At 43.0% G+C, this 27222-nt stretch overlaps 1 protein-coding gene across 2 annotated transcripts in view; it reads right to left on the reverse strand.

The window, feature by feature from the left end:
- Window positions 1-27222, reverse strand: part of LDB3 (LIM domain binding 3) — a 263258-nt gene that overhangs the window by 171289 nt on the left and 64747 nt on the right. For both annotated transcript variants that reach the window (XM_073574869.1, XM_073574868.1), the window contains exon 3: window positions 1138-1289. In XM_073574869.1, coding sequence (XP_073430970.1) covers window positions 1138-1289 — 152 coding nt within the window. The remainder of the gene's footprint in view (window positions 1-1137; window positions 1290-27222) is intronic.

Below are 27222 nucleotides of genomic sequence, written 5' to 3' on the forward strand. Positions count from 1 at the left end.
TGCCATCTGTACTGAACCCCCCCACAAAGCCGGGCATCTCCTATCTATCCATCATATTAGATCTGTACTCTCTTGCTGCTGCTGCCATAACCACCAGTGTTCGCCCTACAAAGTCACACATCTACTTATTCATCATGTTGTATATTGTGCTGTTGCTGCCACTGCCAATAGACTGCCAGTCAGTTACACATCTCTTGCCTGTCTATTGTATTGTGCTCTATATATACTGTATACTACAAGTATAATACACTTGCCAGTGCTGCTAATGCTTGCCCTACACAGCTGGACATCTCCGTGCCTTTTCCATGATATTCTACACTGAGCAGTTACTGCTACTGCCACTGCTGATAGACAGTCACATGTCTCCTACCTATACTTTGGGTTCTTTAGCTATAATATATTGCCACTAGGAACCCTATCCTTCAAAGGGTAAATGTCATAATCCAGACCAGGGTTGGAGTCCTGTTTTCCATTTTTTTCCAGTCTGGTCATAAAGGAGTTAACCCTTTCTCAGCCTCAGTCTGGGTTCAGGTTTGCTATTTATCGCCGTTGCTTCCCGCAGATGATGTCAGTTATAGTTCCTGCCTAGGGCTGCTCTAGCTGACTCTGATTGTTCCTGCTACGTTTGCTATCTGATCCTGTGTCTCAGTTTTCCCCTATTCCCGTCCTGACTCAGTGTTTCCCTTTAGTGTACTGACTCCCTGGTTTTGACTTGGCTTGCATCCTGACCTGCTTCTGTCTTTTGTCTTATTCGCCTCAGACCGTTGCTGATTCTCTGGCTTGTCCCTGACTGTGAGTTTGCTTATTCCTTTGGAACTGAGCTACAGTCTAGGATTTGACCCGGCTAATTTGACTACTCTGCTGCCACCTGTGGTAGCCTTGCTGCTGCACTGCAAGCCAGCTCTGTTTAGGTGCAGTCCTGCTTCCACTCTACTGCTATCTTGTGGAGCCTGCACCTACCTGCATCGCAGCAGCATGATAGCATCCAATCAATTTGCCATGAATTAATTTTTTTACAAAACCTTATTCAAAGCTGAGGGATTTAGCTTTCGAAAGATTTATTTTTCTCTACTTACAACTGTCACCATATCATGTGTAATATTGCATGCAATTTTAGTTACATGAAAACAGACTTACTTTTGTAGGGTGAGGTTTAGATTGTAGCTAGCAGACTTAATTTTATTCTGGGCCTCTAAATGTGTCATGCCATCTGTGCTTACGCCATCAATAGCCACCACCAGGTCCCCCTGGTTCACATTGGACTGTGCTGCTTTACTACCTGGAGTCACCTGATGAAAAAAAAATCGATAGAATCAAGTCATGTTAAATTAAATATACAGTCTACATCTATTAAAGGACTAGAGATTATATGTAATACTGATATGAGCAGAAAAGTTGCTTCTAAAAAACACATTTCTTAATAAGGCAAAGGCTCCCCCACAAATGCCCTTATTAATATACAGTACTTGTGAAAATAAAACTACTTACAAGGAATTTCAGCAATTTCTATTAACCTTTCAACATGATATCTAAAGATGGCTATTTAATTTCATTCTTAAAGTGTTCTTCAATCTTCATCTTACATAATGCTGAACTTTAGAACTCAAAGTAATGAAAAGACAAAGTGGCTGATCCCATTATTGTTTTTGCTCCTTTTTTTAGTTAAATTCTCATAGTGACTTTATTTTTATTTTTTTTCAGCATTTAATTTGCTTTTTTTATTTAACTTTGTCTGTTTTGTTTTTTTATCCTCATGAGTGTGATTTGATTATCCAAATGTTTTAGCCTACAGTACTGATGAGCGAGTATACTCGTTGCTCAGGTTTTTCCGAGCATGCTCGGGTGTCCTCCGAGTATTTTGGCGTGCTCGGAGATTTAGTTTCTGTCGATGCAGCTACATGATTTACAGCTGCTAGACAGCCTGAATACATGTGTGGAATGCCTGTTTGTTAGGGAATTCCTACATGTATTCAGCCTGTCTACAAGTCGCAAATCATGCAGCTGAGACGACAGAAACTAAATCTCCGAGCACGCCAAAATACTCGGAGACCACCCGAGCATGCTCGGAAAAACCTGAGCAATGAGTATACTTGCTCATCACTAGCCTACAGCCTAAATCAGATGTCCTTTCAGGGTGGCCATTTTTATCCTCAGTGCTTCTTCTGTGATTTTGTTGTATGCCACAAAGGACAGTACACAGACTTCACATGGATATTATCAGTGGACTGTCAATGATTTAAACAGACCTATAGAATTGCAAAATTGGACGTCTCCTTGATTTTTTTCTCGAACACAAGGTCTGCTAAAACGAGATGGACCTATATCTGCAGATTTTCACAATGAAAGGGCCTCTGCTTTCTGCACAACTCCTGGCAGAGAGTTTTTCTATGCCTAAGTCAATAGTCATCTAGCAGTAACATACTGAGATATGCAAGAACTTGAGGCAAGACACGAATTTTGCATTTTATTCAGACATCTGTTTTTCAATCCATGTTTTATCCATATGTTTCATGGATTGAGCACATAACCATTATAATCTATGTGGCTATTCACACACTAATATTAGTTTTACGATGTAAGTGGTCCACAAAAAATCATGGAGAGAGGTCCATTTTTGATCCAACAGACAGATGAAAATTACCCATACAAGTCTGTGGGTCAGTGAAAAATCCCCGACAGCATATATTACAATTTGTGCACAATTCACGTGTTGTTTGTTTTTAACTGCGATGGATAGAGTAACTTTGCAATTTATTTTCTTTCATACCAGAAAAAAACACTGATGAAAGACTGATAGTAAAAACTGAAATTCAGATCAAAACGACTGATGAAAGTTGGATCGTTTTTGCATGCCAGAAATATCCCTAATGCCTGAATGAGGCCTGTTCTGTTTTTTTGTGGTTGAAATCATTGATAGTAAGGCGGTAGCTATCAATACATCCACATCATTTGTGAAAGAGAATCTGCAGCAGGATTTCACCCCCAAACTATTTATATGCATGTGTCCCTCTTTCAAAGACAAGACCAGAATGTGGCTGAAGAACTGGCATACATTTAAAGCCTCAGTCACTCCAATTCTATTCCTCACCCAGTGCTAGCTTCTCTTGCTTGACTGACTCCACCTTTGACTGAAGTCATACAGCATGGAGGCTGACAGTCAATCAGGGAGGAAATAGCGGTGCTGGGCCAAAGAATAGAGCTGGAGTGACAGAGGCTTCAGATCCACCATAGCCATTCGCTAAGCAGTTCAAACACTGATTTCTCAGTTATGGAGGAATGGACTGGCCATGTAAAAGTATTGCTAGACTTGTCATTGAATAAGCTGCAAGTGCATATAAATAGTTTGGGATGTGAAATCCTCCTGTGCTGACAGATCCCCTTTAAGTCTCAGTGGAGCATGTTTTGCTGACTGAAGCAGCTATTGAGCTACAACAAGCTTGCCAGTGTACCAACATTGAGCACGGATTAATAAGTATGCTGGTCAGCCAGAACACTATTCTTTCCATGCAATTGCAGAGGAAAATGAGCGAAATTGCAGTTGAAAATATGCTCAAAGTAATTCATAAAACATGTCTCCTTGTGATAGTAACAATGTTAGAAAAGAGGTCTAAAGTAGAAAAAAGTTTTACAAAAAAAAGCAAATACTACCTATCCTATTATTTGTAAACTTTATTACAATACTAAATTATTTTTTTTTAATTTTACCATTTGCATTTTGTTCAATTATTTTTATAAAACAGAAGTAAAACAGTAAAGGGTTTCGGTAAGAACAATGGGTTCTGCAGTTAGAACACACAGTAACATGGTTGAAAACAAGGTGTAATTTTGAAGAGAGGATTGGAAAAGATAGGGCCGGTTTTTATAGCACCCCCTGACGAGGCTTCATGCGAAACGCAAGTCAGATATGTTTTCTTTGATAGATAAAGTGTTACGCTATGTCTTTGTGCATTACTATCAATATGGGAACTTTAAAAGGGCCTTAACCTATACAGCACTGGCTATTTTGGCTTGTTCCTTTTGAGTATATGTCCTCAATACTTTGATTGAACACAATATAAGTTTGTATTGATTTGTAGTGTTCACACAGGGGAGTTATGTTACTATCACTTACTGTACCTACCTTTAGTATTTTATATGTCTGACTTCTGTATGTCTATTTTTATGCTTTTAATTATTTTTCATCCAATAAATAATACATTTTTTAGTGATTTTGAGCCTTGCACCTTTCTATATAGGTATTCTTGAATTTATTATTACATTATTGCCCCTTGTATATAGCTCCTTATACTCACGTAAGATGTGTATACTTCTATGCACCTTGTCTATTGAGAGTGAGCTACTTATTTGAGGAGGGTCGGAGTTGGACAACTTGGCACGAGGCAGCTAGTCCCAGCAATGATAATGTCCTGGTGTTAAAACCTTCATTTTAAGTAAGCAGCACACAGCCTGATAAGTGATACTTCATTGAATTCAGTGTTTTAATCCCTACCTCAAGTTGTCCTCAGTTTACATATCTAAAACTGCTGATAGATTCCCTTTAAAGGGAATCTGTCACCCATATTTAGTGATATCATGTAAAGATATCACCCAATTGTGCATCCCATAAGGATTCTATTAGGATTTTTTATTCTTCCTGACCCCGCACCTTTGAAGCATAAATACCTTTTTTATCTTGTTGGGGATGTATGCAAATCGCCGCGGTCCATTCCGATGGGCGTGGCTTAGTCACCTCCCCCCCCCTCGGCTTGCTGTACGTAATCTTCATCTGTGAATAGCACAGATAACGTTGGTTTCCACACTTGCGCATTGTAAAGGTCTCCGGCGCCTGCGCGGTATGCTTTGCCCATCTGTGGGCGAAGCATATAATCGCTACTGCTCATGCGCCGGTATTTTCCAGCGTTGTCTATGCCCTGGAAGTGTGTCCTGCATGTGAAATGTGAAGACTTCCTGGGGCATAGACCACGCTGGAAAATACCGGCGCATGCGCAGTAGCGATTATATGCTTCCCCCAAAGTTGGGCAAAGCATACTGCGCAGGCGCCAGGGGCCTTTACAATGCGCAAGCGCGGAAACCAACGGCGTCTGTGATATTCACAGATGAAGATTACGTTCAGCAAGCCGAGGAGGGGGGGAAAGAAGGTGACTAAGCCACGCCCATTGGACCGGACCATGGCGATTTCCATACATCCCCAACAAGATGAAAAAGGTATTTATGCCTCAAAGGTGCGGGGTCAGGGGGAATAAAAAATCCTAATAGAATCCTTATGAGACGCACAATTGGGTGATATCTTTACATGATATCACTAAAAATGGGTGACAAATTCCCTTTAATAACCTGTTTAGGCATATCAACCACACTTTTACTGTTTGTGCACGGAACAAATGCTAATATGATGGTTCTATACCAACAAAACATTGTAACGCAACAGCAGTTTACACACAACAATGTGCTGCTGATAATGATGATTTACAAGACTACACTAAAATAATCACACCTGATCAAAGAGACATGCCCATAGTGGGACTGATTTCCTGATACCACCACCTGGGCCTTTAGATGGATAGCAATGTAGATTGCTTTGCACTTCATAGCACCTGTCTCTATATCAAAGAAAACATTAATTTTGGTAGAATTAGGGATATAATTCCATTTTCTGAGATATAAAGCATCATCTCTACACACTTGATGCGGTGAAACAAAGTAACATTTTATTGAGTGAATTAGAAATTAGGGTATGTGCACACGTAGTTTTCTTGGTGTGCGGATTTTGTAGAGAAAACCGCAGGTAAATCCGCAGGACAAAAGTCCTGCGGTTTATCTGCGGTTTTGCCCTGCGGTTTTACACCTCATAATGGATGAGGTGTAAAACCGCAGCGTTTCTGCACCAAACAATTGACATGCTGCGGATTGTAAACCGCAGCAAAACCGTGCAGAAAAATCCGCAGCATGTGCACAGCTTTTTAAAATTTCCATAGCAAATAAAAGGTACTGTACAACGCAGCAGAATCTACTGCGGACCGGCAGCTGCAGAAACGCTGCGGAACCGCAGTAGAATCTGCACCGTGTGCACATACCCTTAGTCCTTTCCTCCACATACGTACATTTCAGGATTTTTTAATTTCTTATTCTACACTATTTTCTGATGTCTATTGGTTCTTTTTAAAAGGTCATGATTACCTTCCCAGCCAAAGCCAATCTGAATACTGCACATACAGCGAAGAGTTCGCCACCGTCTCCTACGAGCCACCTTAAATTGCAATTAGTGATTAAACAAAGACAGCCATGCAGCGCGGAGAGGAGAGATGATGAGTGTCTCGAATGTAGCCGGCGCACAAACATGTCTCATTGGTCGCTTAGTGTTCCCAGGACAATGGGGTATTTATATCTCCTGTTTCTCACAGATCTCAAAAGACCATTACTACATAATGCAAAGGCCATTGCTTCACTTTCACTAAAATGCAGGCGGGCTATGGTATTTGTAGACTCACAATGATCTTCAGGTTAATTACTAGGCTATTTTCTATAAGCACACTGCTGGCATACTGCAATGTTTATCAACCCGGCAGGCAGCATCCATGTGGGTGTCTGAACTGTACGTGGAAATGCCGCTATTTAGCAGTTCATCATTTTACAAAATGTACCAGATTTGCACATAAATACAATGCACAGGCTGCATGATGTTGCCATTTAAAGTAGGGTCATAGGATTTATCGAAATGGTTGATTTTTTAAAAATCTTTTAGAAACTTCTTCTTCTTAAATTCTTTAAAGCGCATTGGAACATCTACTTCTGAGTTCAGATACCAGACACTTGGAGTATACAATCTCTGTAGATACAGGAATGTCCTTAGTTGGATACTCTCACATGAACGGATAGGTGCTTTAGAGCTCATTTAGACAATGTGAACGCAGCAGTTAAACAACCGCTGGTGGGATCTACTGTATGTATAAGCCGAACGGCATTTGCTCAGTGGCCCATTTTAATTTTTTGCCTCTACACTGTTTTCTGATTTTTATTGGCTCTTTTGAAAAGGTCATGATTATCTTCCTAACCAAAATGAATCCGAATACTGCACATACAGTGAAGAGTTCGCCAGCAAACCATCTCCTGCAAGCCGACCATGATTCTATGCCCTGAACAATCGTTAATACATAATAGAACTTTTGATTATTGCCACTACTTCTGTTACATGGTGCTGCCAAGAACGGTGATCTTAATGGCGGCATTCTCCAAATCGCACCTCACAACCTGTGCACTTGACCCCATCCCATCCCACCTCCTCCCCAATCTCACCACCACACTTATCCCATCCCTAACCCACCTCTTCAACTTATCACTAACGTCCGGTACCTTGCCTTCAGCTTTTAAACATGCCACAATCACGCCTATCATTAAAAAGCCAACTCTCGACCCAACAGCTATGTCAAGCTATCGCCAAATATCACTGCTCCCATTCTCTTCCAAACTCCTGGAGCTGCACGTCCACGCTGAACTTTCCTCCCACCTCTCATCTAAAGCCCCCGTCACACACAGCGATCTCGCTAGCGAGATCGCTGCTGGGTCACAAGTTTAGTGACGCAACAGCAATTTCACCAGCGAGATCGCTGTGTGTGACAATTATCAGCGACCGGTCCCCCTGCAGGGTGTCGCTGATCATGCTCGAGTGGCCTGGACATTTTTTTGATCATTGGTCTTCCGCTGGCCAGCACGCATTGCTGCGTGTGGCAGGCAGGAGACCGGCGATCAGCGAGCTGGTAACCAAGGTAAACATCGGGTTTCTAAGCGCAGCGCGGCGCTTAGAAACCCGATGTGTACGTTAGAGATCAGCGCACTGGTGCAGGGAGCTGGTAACCAAGGTAAACATCAGGATTCTAAGTGCCGCGCGGCGCTTAGATACCCAATGTTTACCTTGGTTACCAGCTCCCTGCACCAGCGCGCTGGTCTATAACGTACACTGCGGGTAACTAAACGACGTGCGTCACTTCTTACCCGCATGTCGCTGGTCCTGGGCAGCTCACCAGCGATCATGTAACGACACACCAGCGATCCTGACAAGTTCATATCGTTGTCGGGATCGCTAGTGAGTCGCTATGTGTGACGGGGCCCTTACTTGCTCTTTGACAATCTACAATCTGGTTTCCGCCCCCATTACTCCACTGAGACAACCCTGACCAAAATTACTAATGACCTACTTACAGTCAAAGCAAACGGGCAATACTCTATACTCCTGCTTCTAGACCTGTCCTCTGCATTCGACACTATTGACCACTGCCTCGTACTACAGATCCTCTCCTCCTTTTGCATCAAAGACCTCGCCCTATCCTGGATCTCCTCATACCTTTCAAACCGCACATTCAGCGTCTCCCACTCCCACACTACCTTCTCATCCCACCCTGTCTCTGTTGGAGTTCCCCAAGGCTCTGTTCTAGGACCCCTACTCTTCTCAATTTATACCCTTGGCCTGGCTCAACTTATAAAGTTCCATGGATTCCAGTACCACCTTTATGCTGACGACACTCAGATCTACCTCTCTGGCTCAGACGTCACCTCTCTGCTGCCCAGAATCCCGGAGTGTCTATCAGCCATATCCTCCTTCTTCTCCTCTCGCTTCCTCAAGCTCAATGTGGACAAATCTGAACTCATCATCTTTCCTCCATCTCACAGATCTTCCTTACCTGACCTATCTATCACAATTAATGACATCACACTTTCCCCAGTACCGGAAGTCCGCTGCCTCGGCATATCCCTTGACTTTGCCCTGTCCTTCAATCCGCACATCCAAGCTCTTTCTACCTCCTGTCGCCTCCAGCTCAAAAATATTTCCAGAATCTGTCCTTTCCTCAACCCTCAATCTACTAAAATGCTTGTGCACGCCCTCATCATCTCCCGCCTCGACTACTGCAACATCCTTTACTGTGGTCTCCCTGCTAACACCCTCGCACCTCTCCAGTCCATCCTTAACTCTGCTGCCCAACTAATTTATCTCACTCCTCGCTGCTCCTCCGCTTCTCCCCTCTGCAAATCTCTTCAGTGGCTTCCATTCCCTCAGCGTATCCAGTTCAAATTACTAATACTGACCTACAAGGCCATCTATAACCTGTCTCCTCCATATGTCTCTGAACTAATCTCCCGATACCTTCCCTCACGTAATCTCCGGTCATGTCAAGACCTCCTTCTCTCCTCCAGACTTATTCGTTCCTCACCCAACTGCCTCCAAGACTTCTCCCAAATAGCCCCCATCCTCTAGAATTCTTTGCCCCAACATGTCCGACTATCAACCACATTCGGATCCTTCAGACGGAACCTGAAAACCCACCTCTTCAAGAAAGCCTACAGCCTGCAATGACCCCGCTGCCTCCTCACCACTACCGGAGATATCACCTCAACCAACACCAGAACTGCTGCAACCCATCAACCTGCTGTCTCCTTCCCCACCATCCTGTAGCATGTAAGCCCAAGAGGGCAGGGTCCTCGCCCCTCTGTATTAGTCTGTCATTGTAAGTTTTGTTTACTGTAAGTGATATCTGTAATTTGTATGTAACCCCTTCTTATGTACAGCACCATGGAATCAATGGTGCTATATAAATAAATAATAATAATAATAATAATGATTCAATGAGCAAAACACTCGCTTGGATTGTGATTGCCGGAATGATTACACAAGCCAATAGTCGGCGAATGAACACTCTAAAGAACACTCATTATTGATTGACTAATCTAAGTGGGTCCATAACAATGAAACAGATCACTTAATGCTCTTACTAACTTATCTCCATTGAGTAGGAATCGTTTGGAACCCTTGTAGTTCTCTACCATGGGTTATACTAAATGAACGTCCACCACGATTGTTTAAACCCTACATGATGAGGCCAATTTCCGTTTCTGAGTTTTCATTTTTTCCTCTTTATTCTCAGAGCCATAACTCTTTTATTTTTCTGTCCACATAGACATATGGGGGCTTTTTATCTTGTGGGACGAGTTGTACTTTTGCATGACATAATTCATTTTACCACATAGTGTACTGGAAAATGGAAAAAAAAATAAGTCTGATATTGTTTTTTGGGAATTGTTTTTATGGTGTACATTTTGTGGTAAAAATAACCTTGCAAAATGATACTCCTCATCAATATCACTACAGTAATACTCAATATATCTATTTTTTTTATTATTTTGATGGAGAGAAAAAGTAGAAGAAGAAGTTTTAAAAAAATGTTTTGGGTTGTGTATTTCCAATAGCTCTATTTTCAATAGGGGAGATTTGAACTTTTAATTTTTTCATATTTTTTTTTACACTTTTTGTACTTTTCACTGTTACTAACTAGCTCCATAATGATGGACGTGGGTCATCAGCTGAACCTCGGCTGTGATGACAATCTATTGGCAACCCGCGATCATGTGACGGGGGCGCCGATGGACGGGGAGAATGACACGCAAGCATGCTGGCACACGTTAAATGCCACTGTCAGAGATTAACAGAGGCATTAACAGGTTAACAGTGGCGGGAGGATCACAGCTCTAACTGCAATTGTTAGTGGCACGTCCTGGCTGTAATAAGCGGCCATCCTCTGCCGGATGTGGGGAGGCTCACTGCGTAAGCCTGCTCCATACACCCTCTTCCGACTTGTGCCGTACATGTACAGCAGATGTTGTGAAGGGGTTAATATCCCAGAATTGTATCTATAATACGTTTAATATGTTCATCTTTCTGCTTGAGATCTTACATTGAAGGTAATTTTCACGCATTGTGGACCTCAGCAAAGATCCTATGGTTAATTACCCCCCAGAACATTTTAATATCCTTTTGAAAAACGTATTCCCCCATTACTCTTGCGGCCACAATGTAAGGTGGGCCACAGCAAAAATGTAATTGTTTGTCAGTAAAAGATGCCATTAAAATGGCTTGGCTGACAGTCTCATTGTCACAATACGCAAAGTCTCCAAACAGTGCCTAGACAACAGATACCCTATGTAGGGCCTCAACAAGACATGCCAATGCACTGTGCCTGACACATCTGACATTGATGCACTATACTACATCCAGGGCCTATGTGCAAGGTTTTGTGCTCATTTATGACTGTGGGGGCTGGTGGGCCATCAATGCACACAATACAAGAGATAAATACACCTGCCCAATAGCAAGCAGAGTAGTTAGAAGGTCAGGAAAGAAACCACCAGAGCAATAAGCAGAGGAGGACATGATTTTGGGGGGGTGGACCTTTAACTCCTGCAGCTTTGTTTGTATAGCGGTGTAGATTTTAAGCAAGAGTGATGTTGCTTTAAGAGGAAGGAGCTCAGTATGTGTGTGCCTGGTGTGTTAAGCCCCCGTTACACATAGCGATATCGCTAGCAATATCGCTGTAACGTCACCGATTTTGTGACGTAGCAGCGATATTGCTAGCGATATCGCTATGTCTGATACTTACCTCTGACCGGCTCCCCCCGCTGCTCATCGCTGGTCGCGCGAGAACGTCCTGGACCGTTTCTCGTCGTCAGCTTCCTGTGGCGCCGACGAGCGACGCGTGGACGCGGGTGGGAGGAAGTCAGGATCGCCGCTTCTGACAGGTAAGTAGCGACCCCCGACCGCTGCTATGTCGCTGGTGAGATCTGCCTGTGTGGCAGCTCACTAGCGACCACTTAGCGATGTACCAGCGATCCATATCGTTGTCGGGATCGCTGGTGCATCGCTAAGTGTAATGGTACCCTTACTGTGAGGAGGAAGGGGTTTATAGAGGAGGTAACTCTGTCTCTCCCTCTTTCTCTCACTGGATGAACTGGAGGAAACATGTCTGCAGTGTCACGGAGTATATTTCTGGGGTTATCACCTCACATTACAGATGATAGGAGCACATTCACCTCAGACATCGTGTACCAGTGTAGTTTCAGCTCCTACATTATCTATGGGATCAGTATTACTTCAGAAATTCATGTAGCTGCCATGTTCCCTCATCTGTTTGCTACATTTTACCTCATACATTGCAGAGGCAGCTCATGTGTGACCTCCCTGCAGACATGGCTGATATATCACATTACTGCTGTATTATACAGAGTCTTCATGAGTTCTGGGTATATGTATGATAGGACAGAGCAGGGACACATACAGTGTCTGCCATTACTATGGTGGAGCTGGGCAGTCACATGTACTAGAGACACTGGTGAGAGGGGAGGAGTTGGGGGATTGTATATGTATGATGGTAAGGGGCTGCACTTCATGTCAGTGCATTGTATACTGCCCCTGCTGTGTGCTGATTATCCTCCTTTCCCATTTATGGAGTCTGGTGACCTGTATGTGACCTTATCTCTGCTACATACTGATGATGCTGTGTGTACGGATCCAGTGTAACCAGCTTACTCTCACTCTATATGTGGTATCTGTGTAAAGGCTCCATCCCTGTGCTGTATACTTATCATGCATACAGATCATGCTGTGTGTAAAGATCCTGTGTCTCCAGGTTATCTTCCTGACTGTACTTATAATCTGTACTTGACTTCCAGCTCAGTGCTTTATTTCTGTGGCTATGGCAGCCTTTATTCCTCTTATGTTACATGCTGTCCTTCCTGATATATCCATCCTGTTTCTGTATATTGTCCCCCTCATATGTTTGCAGGATCGGAGTGTACCCACCAAGTGCTAATTTTATGTTACCTAAGATGGTGGATAGCACAGGCCTGAGTGGATTACCTGGAGCCTTACTATATATGTTTTATCACATGTAAAATAAATATTTGAGGAGTAACTCAGCACATGGCGGGGGCGGTGAGTGGGCACTCCTAGTGTGATGCTGGACCTTGCTCTGGAGAACCCATTATGGGCCCTGTCTCTCATCTATTGTATGTAGGTAGCATCACTGTCTGGGACACAGACCTTGCCGTTTTCGGCACGTACACCTATGGCTGCAGGCAGCTTATACTAGACCTACATATTATATTTCTTATGATTTATGTGCAGCTGGTGATTTGAGAGCTGTGTCTGTCTGTAACTGCTGTAGAGGAGCAGGGGGCTTCTTCTCATTTATTGTTACAGCATATAACAGCATATAACATAACATTGCCCATCACTGACTATAACTATATCTGACCTTATGATAGGATTTTTTCCAGTATCAACCTGTTGTATACCTTGGTTGTAAACTTACATGGTGTTTTCATCCTCACTTTTCCCACACCTTGTGCGGTTGGGAGGAGGTCCTTGAAGTTGGTTATAAATTGGTCTGGGGATCCACTGGGATATGGATTCCTCCTTTTGGAATTTAATATGGTTCTGGATCTGGTGAAATATGGAGGGGAGTTTTGGTAAGGTTTTGTCGGAATCCCAGGAAGTTCAAGTGAACATTGGAACCCTTGCAATTATGGTGCTTCCGAGCCAGTGGGGTAACAGGTGGGAGTAATTGTTGGTACATTTTATGTTCACTTTATGTTTGGTAATCACCAGATTTTGGGAGGTTCTAGTACTGCTCCCAGCGTGTTAATGTTATTCATGCTTTGATGTTTTATTGTATGCTTGTTTTAATAAAGGCTGCTGTGTCCATAACTATCTATATACTACATAAAAAATCAGTTATTTGTTTTTCCTTTTTATTGGGTCCTTGAAGTTACTTATAATTTGGTCAGTGGGGTAACTATCCCTGTGTGGCACAGCCAAAAGTTTTACCATAACCAGGTTCCCCGCATCATGTTCCCACATGCTTTATGCATCCATTAGCCCTCTGTGTCTGTACTGTTACACACTTCACTGTTATGAATGAGTCACCGAGGAGGAAAAAACAAAAAGCAAGCTAAGCCCAGAAAACCGGAGAGGTTGGTAACTAGCGGATTGCAGACCCCTGATCCTATCCACAACAACTAGCAGTAGCCGTGGAGCGTGCCTACGGTGGTCCTAGACGCCTCGTCACGGCCGGAGAACTAAATAAGCCTAAAGAAAGAAAAGGAAAATCTAAACTGCCCCAGAGCAGACCCCAAAGCAATAGACAGCCCCCAACATGTATTGTCGGTGAAACAAGATGAAAACACAGACACAGGTAGAAAGATAGGCTGAGCAAACGATGGGGCCCTCGCTAACTAGAAAGGACAGGAAAGAAAAGCTGCTGTCTGCAATCACGCAAAAAACCCTGCCAAAAAGAATGTCCAACACGTTTGATAGAAAAAGGCCCTGAAGTCGCTAGACTTCAAAACACTATATCAGCACTCAGGTATATTCTGAAGACAGAGCAAAAGAGATCAACTGATCAGAGACAAACTGGGGATTCAGCCCAGTCCCAGCCAGGGCTGGCTGAACACAAAAACTAAGTAAACTAGACAAAAACTCATATGAACAATAGCAGAGAAAACTTAGCTTTAGGAAGGCAGGAACCAAACTGGAAACCAAGAGCCACAGACAGGAAAAATCACCAGCAAGAAACTAGGGAGTCGGCTGCCTTAAATCCAATCAGAAACTCCTGATGTCCAATCGCAGTCCTCTTCCTCAGGTGGCCGGTCTCTGCCATTTAGATCAGCTTCATTACCTCCCTTCACCAACAGAGGGAGTCCAGATAGAGAACTCACTACTCCTCTGTCAGCACAGCCAGCTCCATAACCCTCACCAGCAGCCAGAGGCAAACCCGAAAATGAGCTCACAACACTTAACATTATGGCTGGTCCATACAATCAGGGCAGCTGTTACCACCCACCTTTCGTGTCTACCTCTTTCCTCATAGACTGTAAGCTTGCGAGCAGGACCCTCATTCCTCTTGGTATTTGTTATAATCTATGTGATTATTGTTATGCTGTAATGTCTATTGTTTGTACAAATCCCCTCTGAAATGTAAAGTGCTGCGGAATATGTCGGCACTATAGAAATAAAATTTATTATTATAGGTGTGGACCCCTGGTTTGGAGGGGTATTCATCACAGTATGACCCCCTGGTGTGGAGGAGTAGCTATCTCGGGTGTGACCCCTGGTTTGGAGGTGTGTCCATCATGGAATGACCACTGTTATGGAGGGGTAACCATCTCAGGTATGGCCCACTGATGTGGAGGGGCAACTTTCTCGGCTATGGTCCCCTGGTGTGGAGGGGTAACCATCTCGGGTATGGCCCCCTAGTGTGGAGGGGTAACTTTCACAGTGTAGCCCCCTGGTCTCCAGAAGCATTTGAATCTTATAAGACCCTGTTAGGGTAAAGTCCCTGCAGTCATGGCAATCCTATTTTGCATGCCTACAGAATTAAATGGCTCTTCTGAGCTAGGAATTGCAGCTGGAGGGGAGAAGAAAAAAAGGTAGGCATGCTTTTAATGCAATCTGTAGCTTCAAGGACCCTCTTTTTTCATGTGACTTGAGAATGCTGAGGCACGGATTTTGACTGTTTATTGACCAACTCCTGCTTCTTTCAAGGTTGTCGTCTGGACAAAGCAGTAATCTAATGCATTAAACTGAAGAGCAATGTACCTAATCTGAGTGCCCTTGAGTCATTGGGAGAGACTTAGGGTACCGTTACACTTAGCAATGCACCAGCGATCCCGACAACGATATGGATAGCTGGTGCATCGCTAAGTGGTCGCTAGTGAGCTGCCACACAGGCAGATCTCACCAGCGACATAGCAGCGGTCAGGGGTTGCTACTTACCTGTCAGAGGCGGCGATCCTGACGTCCTCCCGCCCGCGTCCATGCGTCGCTCGTCGGCGCCACAGGAAGCCCAGCAGGAAGCGCCCGACGAGAAATGATCCTGGACATTCTCGCGCGACCAGCAATGAGCAGCGGGGGAGCCGGTCGGAGGTAAGTATCAGACATAGCGATATCGCTAGCAATATCGCTATGTGAAACGGGGGCTTAAGGGTAAAATCAAGTGCATTAACACCAAAGGCAATATGCCTATTCCTGGTGCCCTTGAGCCAGTGGGAGTGACTAAAGGTAAAATTAAGTGCATTCACACAAAAGGCAGTATGCCTATTCCCAGTTCCCTTTAGCCAGTGGGAGCGGCTAAGGGTAAAATCAAGAGCATTAACACAAAAGGCAATATGCCTATTCCCGATGCCCTTGAGCCAGTGGGAGCTGCTAAGGGTAAAGTAATCAAGTGCTTTAACACGAAGGGCAATATGCCTATTCCCGATGCCTTTGACCCAGTTGGAGCAGTTAACGGTAAATGTTATCAAGTACCTGAAAAGCAATGAACAATGGCGTAGCAGGGTTATTAATAATGACTTTGTAGACTTTTTCTGCTAAAGGCTTATTTCAATTACTATGTCCAAATATTATGAAAGTTAATTAATGGTCGGTTATAATGTTGATGTTATATTGTGTATGGCTTTCAATTACTCCTTATTTATAATATCTTTCTCTTTATATATACTCATCACTTTTTGGGTAGTAGTAGTAAGTGGGATTAAGAAATTATTACTGCATAGCACAGTTACTGTACATAATGGTGGTTTCTAGAACCAAAAATATGTAGTATAATAGTTTTTTGAGGCATGACAGATGTCATTATACAGGTATTCAGACTGTGGCTACCCTTTTATTATGATTTACCTTCCACATTCCCCATTGTTGGATCCTCATTGCAGGATGTTTAGCGACTGTTATTTTGCTTTAGTTATCGTATTATCGATCATATTTTGGTAGCGTTTTATTGAAAAAATGAATCTGTCTTAGCCCTGGAATTTTGTTACTTGCATGCACAGTCTTTCCATAGCTTGTAGTACTGGTTGATGGTTTTATTAGGCATGGTTGATGGTGGTCAAGTCTATACAAGGTGTCAAATGGCCTCGTTGTTGGTGGTTTTGAAGTCAGGTGGAAGTTTCAGACAAGTGAAGGTGGACTCATTTTAACTAATAGAAGATGTAAAATGTCATGGTGGTGTACAGGCTCAGCTTTGGTGGCCAGCCTCAAGGATGTTGTAATGGTAACGTCAATCAGGGGCAGGCAAAGTGGTTAAGCACAAGAGTGAGGATAATAGGGTCATTGGTGCCCTGAAAGTTTATTGGCTCTGCTTGAAGGAAAAGCCGGTGCGTGCCACCCCTTTATGGCTGTCTGTCCTGGTGCTGTATGTCAGACTTCATCTGACTCCTACTGTGATTGTTTTAAGCCTGTAATTTAAATAAAGCTGTGGCCATTTTGACAACCAAAATAATGTGTTTTGTGTATTTATTCTAATGCCTATGTTTACTGTAGTGATGGTGGTTTTAAGATGCAGTGGGGGTTCGTCCCATATCCAAAAGTCAAGGGACCACTAGAGCACTAAGTGGAGGAGGACATGACTTTGGGAGGGGTGGACCTTTAACTCCTGCAGCTTTGTTTGAGTGGCGGTGTAGATTTTAAGCAAGAGTGATGTTGCTTTAAGAGGAAGGAGCTCAGTATGTCTGTGCCTGGTGTATTACTGTGAGGAGAGTGGGGCTTATATAGAGGAGGTAACTCTGGCTCTCTCCCTCTCTCTGTCACAGGATGAGCTGGAGGAAACATTATCCACCCATCCTCCCTGTTAATAATCACTATCCTACAACATTTTAATTATTGCTTGTATAATGATTAATGCATTATAATATTTTTTGAATTTGCCATTGTATATCTTGTACCAAGTTCAATTTTATCATGGCCATAAAGAGTTAACATTAGCATTAACCTTCTAAGCCCAAGAGAAGGGCCATCCTTCAGTCATGGTTCCCTAGAGGTTTCCTCCACAGGGGTTTTTCCTCTCCTGAGCACTGTAGGATGACTCTTTGTGAGTTGGAGGTTTGCCAAGTTTAGTCCCCTTAATGCTTTTGCAGGGACTTCTAGTTTATAAGTTTACAAATGTGATTTATTAAAAAAGAAAAGTGTCAAATGTGACTTGGAATTTATAAACCGTCACAGCTTTGTGGTTTAGGAGTCAGGTGGAAGTTGCAGACAAGTTAAGGTGGACTCATTTTAACTAATAGAGGATGTAAAACCTCATGGTGGTGAACAGGCTTGATTTGGTGGCCAGCCTGAAGGACATTGTAATGGTAACGTCAATCAGGGGCGGGCACAGTGGTTAAGCACAGGAGTGAGGATAATAGGGTCATTGGTGCCCTGAAAGTTTACTGGCTCTGCTTGAATGGCTCCCAGTGCGTGCCGCCCCTTTATGGCTGTCTATCCTGGTTCTGTATGTCAAACAGCTGGGGATATCACAGTACTTGTGAATCCCAATGTACTAGCACTTCACCTGACTCCAACTGTGACTGTTTTAATCCTGTGACTTAAATAAAGCTGTGGCCATTTTGACAAGTAAAATAATGTGTTGTGTATTTATTCTAGTGCCTAGGTTTACTGTAGTTATGGTGGTTTTAAGATGGAGTGGGGGTCCATCCCATATCCAAAAGTCATGCACTTTACTCTTGTTCTACGGATGAAACGGACTTTGCAGCTGCAAAATGTATTAAAGTATACTGAGTCCTGCATAGTCTTTGCCAAAAAATAATAACATTGCGTTTATATAAAACTAAAAAGTTGTTTGCAGTCACAAATATTATTTTCTCTCCTAATTTGTGACTTTTAGGAAATTATTATACAATAGTCAAAACATTAGTAAAGTTTAGATTACAATGCTGACTATTAACAATGACTACTGCTGTGTGATATCGCTGTATCCTCAGGAACTTGCTTAATGTACTTGAAATTATAGAACAGCTGAGGATGGCTTCTGTGTGACACAGATACCTGTGCTTAAAAGCACTGGAGGGGGTATTTTTCAATTTAAACATTTTTAAAGATGTTCTCCACTATAACGATATTCATAACCTAGGAAATCATCAATATTATATTAGTGGGGTCCAACCCTTAGCACCCCACCCGATTGGCTGTTAATATGCTGGAGAGGTACACTACAGCGCCATACACTGTTTAGTGGCTGCTCATGGGTGCTGCAGATCAGCACCTATTCATGCACAGTATGAGTGAGCAGCCAATAAACAGTGCCATGGAGCCATGGTGTTCTGCTCTGTACTCTGGCTTTGGTGCACCCTTGGCGTGACAAAGAGCTCAGCGCATTCTTTTCTTTAACCAAATGTAACACTCTGAATGGATGAGTACTGAGCAGTGCGACAGACCTGAGGCCCACTGGCGAAGACCCTAATAGAGTGAATGAGCTGGAGGTACGTGCAAATAGATATGCCTAAAATAAAGGGAACCTGTTCTTCAGATTCAAGCTGCCCGGATCAGACACTGGCCGGGTCCCTGGCCAGCTTTTCCTCACCTCGAACTATTTGACTGACAGGTCTCTCCCTATATGTGCACATATTCCCAGGCCAGCTTTTCAAAGTATTTTTGCACTGAACCACCATAGTATTTCAGAATAAAACATACCTGTCTGCAATCGCACAGTGTCTGATTCATGCTGTCCATTGTTCGGGCAGCGTGCACAGCCTTGTGCGCTCACGAGGAGCAATCACATCTAGTAAAGGTAACCACTGCTGTTCATTTATTAGATTTGGTGCCTCTAGGTATAGAAGTTAGTGAAATAATTTCATTCTCAAAGAAAGTGAGTAGTCCAGCCACAGCCACCATTATCAGTGGATTAAATTTGGCATCAACTGACAGCCCTGCCTCCTAGCTGGAGACTACTGTCTCCAATCCCGTTTACCACTAATACCAATATTAAATATATATGGAATCCATGCAATGTATGTGGCTCTTACAGAATTTCACTTGCTTATATTGTTCCCCAGCGTTCATTAAGTCTGGGGCTACACGGCCACATGTGTCACGCGACAGCAGTTCTCAGACAAGTCATGCGACCAAAAACTTTAGTGCAACTTGTCTATGAGTTTGCTGTAAAAAAAAACAAAACAGCTAAATAGCAGACAAGTTGCATGCAAGGCACAATAATATGCCATTTCCATTGACGTCTATGACAGGTGAACATCATGCAACCTGCGTCCGGCGACTGAATATCCAACACATTTGGAAACTTTTGAGGTCAGTCACAGGTTGCAGTGTGACACCACAGGAAACCATTAGATGCAATGTGAAACTGCGGTCTCATTGTCTCACGACACTTGTCACCACAGAGGCCTTAGCTTTAGTTAGGTATGCTTGATCAATGGTCCCTTTTGAATCCACCATACAAAAAGCCTGGTAAATATTCCGAGTAATCATCCTTTATCATAAATGTTAATGTCACCGGCAAGTGCAGCACTAGTTCTCTCCTCCCATATGTACCGTATGTTTATTTTTACTGTCACGTGCGGACAAATTGTTCCTCAAGTATTCATGTAGTAGCACAGATCCACTACCCTTATCAGCATCTATATAAAACAGGCAGGACTCTATCATTCTTGACTTCTTGCCAGAAAAAGACGTTCTGCTCACTGCTGGTTTTCCCAGGTCAGATCATATTCCACATTCTCCAAAAAGGTCACACAGAATAACGAGAACTAAAGGATCTCCCAAAGGACCCTGGTGTGATGTCTCATTATCAGCTATGCTCTTCATCCCTGATATGCACTTTCCATGCAGCTTCCAAGTATTATTTTAGAATACAAAGTAACCACAAGCCAAGATATGATATTACAATGATCTTGCATTTACTCTTGCCTACCAGTAACATTACTACTTTATTATTACCTCATTATGTTAACTGAATAACTTAAAGGGAATTTGGCATCAGGTTTTTGGTAATCTGAGCGCAGCCTAATGATGGGGGCGATACATACGTAAGTGATACATAAGTGATACATAACTAGAATCAGGCTCTCTTTCTCTACATTATGCTGCTCTCCGATCATGTGGCAAGGACATGTTTTCAGACTTCCTTTGAAGGGGTAGTCACATCTTAAATAATTATGCCATCTTAAAAGGATTTGCGATACATAAACCTGATAGATGTCGTTTGAACCTCTGGGGTGCCTTACCTATAAGAAGAACATGGGTCACATGTGCCTTATTTGCTAATTGTTAGCAGCAAACTATTGTCCCAGCACTAGTGTTGAGCATTCCGATACCGCAAGTATCGGGTATCGGCCGATACTTGCTGTATCGGAATTCCGATACCGACTTCCGATATTTTTTCAATATCGGAATTCGGCATCGGAATCGGAATTCAAAGTTGATTGACAGACTGACGTCATCATGATGCGCGGTGTGTGCGCATCATGATGCGCCGTCATTTCGGGCCTTCCGGGGGTCTCTGCCGGCCTGCCGGGGGGCTGTGCCGGCCTGCCGGGGGGCTGTGTGGACTGCCCGGGGTCTGTACCGGCCTGCCGGGGGGCTGTGCCGGCCTGCCGGTGGTCTGTGCACCCTGTGGGGGTCTGTACCGGCCTGCCGGGGGGCTGTGCCGGCCTGCCGGTGGTCTGTGCACCCTGTGGGGGTCTGTACCGGCCTGCCGGGGGGCTGTGCCGGCCTGCCGGGGGGCTGTGCTGATGTCCGGGGGTCTGTGCAAGCATCGTCCGATGGGACTACAAGTCCCATCGGGCGATGCCTGCTACCATGACAGTGATTGACACATTAGCCAATGATGGGACAGTAGTAGTCCCATCATCCGGCTAATGTGTTAAATGTTAAAAAAAAAAAAAAAAATACTACATACATACTACATGCATGCTACATACATACTACATGCTACATACATACTACATATATACTACATACATACTACATACATGCTACATACATACTACATACATGCTACATACATACTACATACATACTACATGCATGCTACATACATACTACATGCTACATACATACTACATGCATGCTACATTCATACTACATGCTACATACATACTACATATATACTACATACATACTACATACATGCTACATACATACTGCATGCTACATACATACTACATACATACTACATACATGCTACATACATGCTACATGCATGCTACATGCTACATACATACCACATACATACTACATACATACTACATACTACATATATACTACATGCATGCTACATACATACTACATGCTACATACATACCACATACATACTACATACATGCTACATACTACATACATACTACATACATACTACATGCATGCTACATACATACATGCATGCTACATACATACTACATGCCACATACATACCACATACATACTACATACATACTACATACATACTACATGCTACATACATACTACATATATACTACATGCATGCTACATACATACTACATGCTACATACATACCACATACATACTACATACATGCTACATATATACTACATGCATGCTACATACATACTACATACATACCACATACATACTACATACATGCTACATGCTACATACATGCTACATATATACTACATGCATGCTACATACATACTACATATATACTACATGCATGCTACATACATACTACATGCTACATGCATGCTACATACATACTACATACATACTACATGCTACATACATACCACATATATACTACATACATACAATACATTCATACAATACATACATAGACATACAGTACATATAACATAGAGTAACATACTTACCAATACTTGTCACATTGTTCCCCGAAGCCATTGTCGTCTACGGAATAAATATTAACATAACAAACCACAAAAATACTCACCCACGATCCGAAGCAGTCCACGAGTGTGTCCCACGACGATCTTGGGTAGAGAACTGCAGCATCAGATGATGCTGCCGTTCTCTACGGGCTGCAGGAATCCAATGACGGAAGGTAGGTATCCTTCCGCACTGTATTCCTCCGCCACTTAAAAAAAAAAAAGTCCCTAGTCTCACTTTATGCCATTGCTGCGTGGGAAATTCCCACACAGCAATGGCATAAAGTGAGACTAGGGACTTTTTTTTTTTTAAGTGGCGGAGGAATACAGTGCGGAAGGATACCTACCTTCCGTCATTGGATTCCTGCAGCCCGTAGAGAACGGCAGCAACAGCTGATGCTGCAGTTCTCTACCCAAGATCGTCGTGGGACACACTCGTGGACTGCTTCGGATCGTGGGTGAGTATTTTTGTGGTTTGTTATGTTAATATTTATTCCGGAAAAGACAATGGCTTCGGGGAACAATGTGACAAGTATTGGTAAGTATGTTACTCTATGTTATATGTACTGTATGTCTATGTATGTATTGTATGAATGTATTGTATGTATGTAGTATATATGTGGTATGTATGTAGCATGTAGTATGTATGTAGTATGTATGTAGCATGCATGTAGTATATATGTGGTATGTATGTAGCATGTAGTATGTATGTAGTATGTATGTAGCATGCATGTAGTATATATGTAGTATGTATGTAGCATGTAGTATGTATGTAGCATGCATGTAGTATATATGTAGTATGTATGTAGCATGTAGTATGTATGTAGCATGCATGTAGTATATATGTAGTATGTATGTAGCATGCAGTATGTATGTAGCATGCATGTAGTATGTATGTAGCATGCATGTAGTATGTATATGGTATGTATGTAGCATGTAGTATGTATGTAGCATGCATGTAGTATATATGTGGTATGTATGTAGCATGTAGTATGTATGTAGCATGCATGTAGTATATATGTAGTATGTATGTAGCATGCAGTATGTATGTAGCATGCATGTAGTATGTATGTAGCATGCATGTAGTATGTATATGGTATGTATGTAGCATGTAGTATGTATGTAGCATGCATGTAGTATATACACTCACTGGCCACTTTATTAGGTACACCTGTCCAACTGTGTGTTAAGACTTAATTTCTAATCAGCCAATCACATGGCGGCAACTCAGTGCATTTAGGCATGTAGACATGGTCAAGACAATCTCCTGCAGTTCAAACCGAGCATCAGTATGGAGAAGAAAGGTGATTTGAGTGCCTTTGAACGTGGCATGATTGTTGGTGCCAGAAGGGCTGGTCTGAGTATTTCAGAAACTGCTGATCTACTGGGATTTTCACGCACAACCATCTCTAGGGTTTACAGAGAATGGTCCGAAAAAGAAAAAAAATCCAGTGAGCGGCAGTTCTGTGGCCGGAAATGCCATGTTGATGCCAGAGGTCAGAGGAGAATGGGCAGACTGGTTCGAGCTGATAGAAAGGCAACAGTGACTCAAATTGCCACCCGTTACAACCAAGGTAGGCAGAAGAGCATCTCTGAACGCACAGTGCGTCGAACTTTGAGGCAGATGGGCTACAGCAGCAGAAGACCACACTGGGTACCACTCCTCTCAGCTAAGAACAGGAAACTGAGGCTACAATTTGCACAAGCTCATCGAAATTGGACAGTAGAAGATTTGAAAAACGTTGCCTGGTCTGATGAGTCTCGATTTCTGCTGCGACATTCGGATGGTAGGGTCAGAATTTGGCGTAAACAACATGAAAGCATGGATCCATCCTGCCTTGTATCAACGGTTCAGGCTGGTGGTGGTGGTGTCATGGTGTGGGGAATTTTTTCTGGGCACTCTTTGGGCCCCTTGGTACCAATTGAGCATCGTTGCAACGCCACAGCCTACCTGAGTATTGTTGCTGACCATGTCCATCCCTTTATGACCACAATGTACCCAACATCTGATGGCTACTTTCAGCAGGATAATGCGCCATGTCATAAAGCTCGAATCATCTCAGATTGGTTTCTTGAACATGACAATGAGTTCACTGTACTCAAATGGCCTCCTCAGTCACCAGATCTCAATCCAATAGAGCATCTTTGGGATGTGGTGGAACGGGAGATTCGCATCAGGGATGTGCAGCCGACAAATCTGCGCCAACTGTGTGATGCCATCATGTCAATATGGTCCAAAATCTCTGAGGAATGCTTCCAGCACCTTGTTGAATCTCTGCCACGAAGAATTGAGGCAGTTCTGAAGGCAAAAGGGGGTCCAACCCGTTACTAGCATGGTGTACCTAATAAAGTGGCCAGTGAGTGTATGTGGTATGTATGTAGCATGCATGTAGCATGCATGTAGTATGTATGTAGTATGTATGTAGTATATATGTAGTATGTATGTAGCATGTAGTATGTATGTAGCATGCATGTAGCATATATGTAGTATGTATGTAGCATGTAGTATGTATGTAGCATGCATGTAGTATATATGTAGTATGTAGCATGTAGTATGTATGTAGCATGCATGCAGTATATATGTAGTATGTAGCATGTAGTATGTATGTAGCATGCATGTAGTATATATGTGTTATGTATGTAGCATGCATGTAGCATGCATGTAGTATGTATGTAGTATGTATGTAGTATATATGTAGTATGTATGTAGCATGTAGTATGTATGTAGCATGCATGTAGTATATATGTAGTATGTATGTAGCATGCAGTATGTATGTAGCATGCATGTAGTATGTATGTAGCATGCATGTAGTATGTATATGGTATGTATGTAGCATGTAGTATGTATGTAGCATGCATGTAGTATATATGTGGTATGTATGTAGCATGCATGTAGCATGCATGTAGTATGTATGTAGTATGTATGTAGTATATATGTAGTATGTATGTAGCATGTAGTATGTATGTAGCATGCATGTAGTATATATGTAGTATGTATGTAGCATGTAGTATGTATGTAGCATGCATGTAGTATATATGTAGTATGTAGCATGTAGTATGTATGTAGCATGCATGTAGTATATATGTAGTATGTAGCATGTAGTATGTATGTAGCATGCATGTAGTATATATGTAGTATGTAGCATGTAGTATGTATGTAGCATGCATGTAGTATATATGTGTTATGTATGTAGCATGCATGTAGCATGCATGTAGTATGTATGTAGTATATATGTGGTATGTATGTAGCATGCAGTATGTATGTAGCATGCATGTAGTATATATGTAGTATGTATGTTGCATGTAGTATTTATGTAGTATGAATGTAGCATGTATGTAGTATGCAGTATGAATGTAGCATGTATGTAGTATGCATGTTGTATGTATGTAGCATGTAATTTTTTTTTTTTTTTTTTTACATTTAACACATTAGCCGGATGATGGGACTACTACTGTCCCATCATTGGCTAATGTGTCAATCACTGTCATGGTAGCAGGCATCGCCCGATGGGACTTGTAGTCCCATCGGACGATGCCTGCACAGACCCCCGGAGCCTGCACAGCCCCCCGGCAGGCCGGCACAGCCCCCCGGAGCCTGCACAGCCCCCCGGCAGGCCGGCACAGCCCCCCGGAGCCTGCACAGACCACCGGCAGGCCGGCACAGCCCCCCGGCAGGCCGGCACAGCCCCCCGGCAGGCCGGCACAGACCACCGGAGCCTGCACAGACCCCCTGGCAGGCCGGCACAGCCCCCCGAAAGGCCCGTACAGACCCCAGAGAGGCTGTACAAGGGCAGGAAAGGGTTTTTCTTATTCCGATACCGGAAGTCCCATAGACTTGAATGGGACTTCCGGTATCGGAATCGGCGATACCGATACTTTTTTTAAAGATCGGCCGATACCATCCGATACGATACTTTGAAGTATCGGACGGTATCGCTCAACTCTACCCAGCACTATTAAAATGGAGTCCTAGAATGTTAGGACTGGTGTCTGTGAGCATGTTCAGAAGGAAGTTTCGCCCTCATTGATATGTATAAGGATGTGCTTCACTAATACTACTGGAGATACCAGAGGTATTGAGGTAAGAAAAGCACGCTTATACTTCTGTCCACACTGGCTTTCTGATCTCATACTGGAGATACCAGGAGTGCTGAGGCAAGAAGAGGCTGCTCACACTGCTGTCCACCATATCTATCTGATCTAATACTGGAGATACCAGAAGTCTTGAGATAAGAAGAAACTGCTGGCTCTGCTGTCCAACCTCTCTTTCTGATCTAATGCTAACTATACCAGGAGTGCTGAGATAAGAAGAAGCTGCTCACATTACTGTCCATTTTGTCTTTTAAATCTAACACTGGAGCTTCCAGAGGTGCTTAGGTAAGAAGAGACTGCTGACACTGCTGTCCAACCTATCTTATCTAATACTAAATATACCAGGGGTGCTGAGGTAAGAAGTGGCTTCTCACACTGCTGTCCACCCAGTATATCTGATCTAATACTGGAGATACCAGGGGTAGTGAGATAAGAAGAGGCTACTCACACTGCTGTCCACCATGTATATCTGATCTAATACTGGAGGTACCAGGGGTGCTGGAGGTAAGAAGAGGTGGCTCACACTGTTGTCCACCCTGTATATCTGATCTAATACTGGAGCTACAAAGGGTGCTTAGGTAAGAAGGGACTGTTCACACTGCCGTCCATCTTATTTGTCTGATCTAATGGTTTTTAACAGGGAAAATTGCAAAGTACTACATCTGGGCAATAAAA

The sequence above is a fragment of the Dendrobates tinctorius genome, unplaced genomic scaffold, assembly GCF_039654945.1.
Source record: "Dendrobates tinctorius isolate UK_male_01 unplaced genomic scaffold, ASM3965494v1 ptg000040l, whole genome shotgun sequence".
In the NCBI taxonomy this organism is placed as follows: domain Eukaryota; kingdom Metazoa; phylum Chordata; class Amphibia; order Anura; family Dendrobatidae; genus Dendrobates; species Dendrobates tinctorius.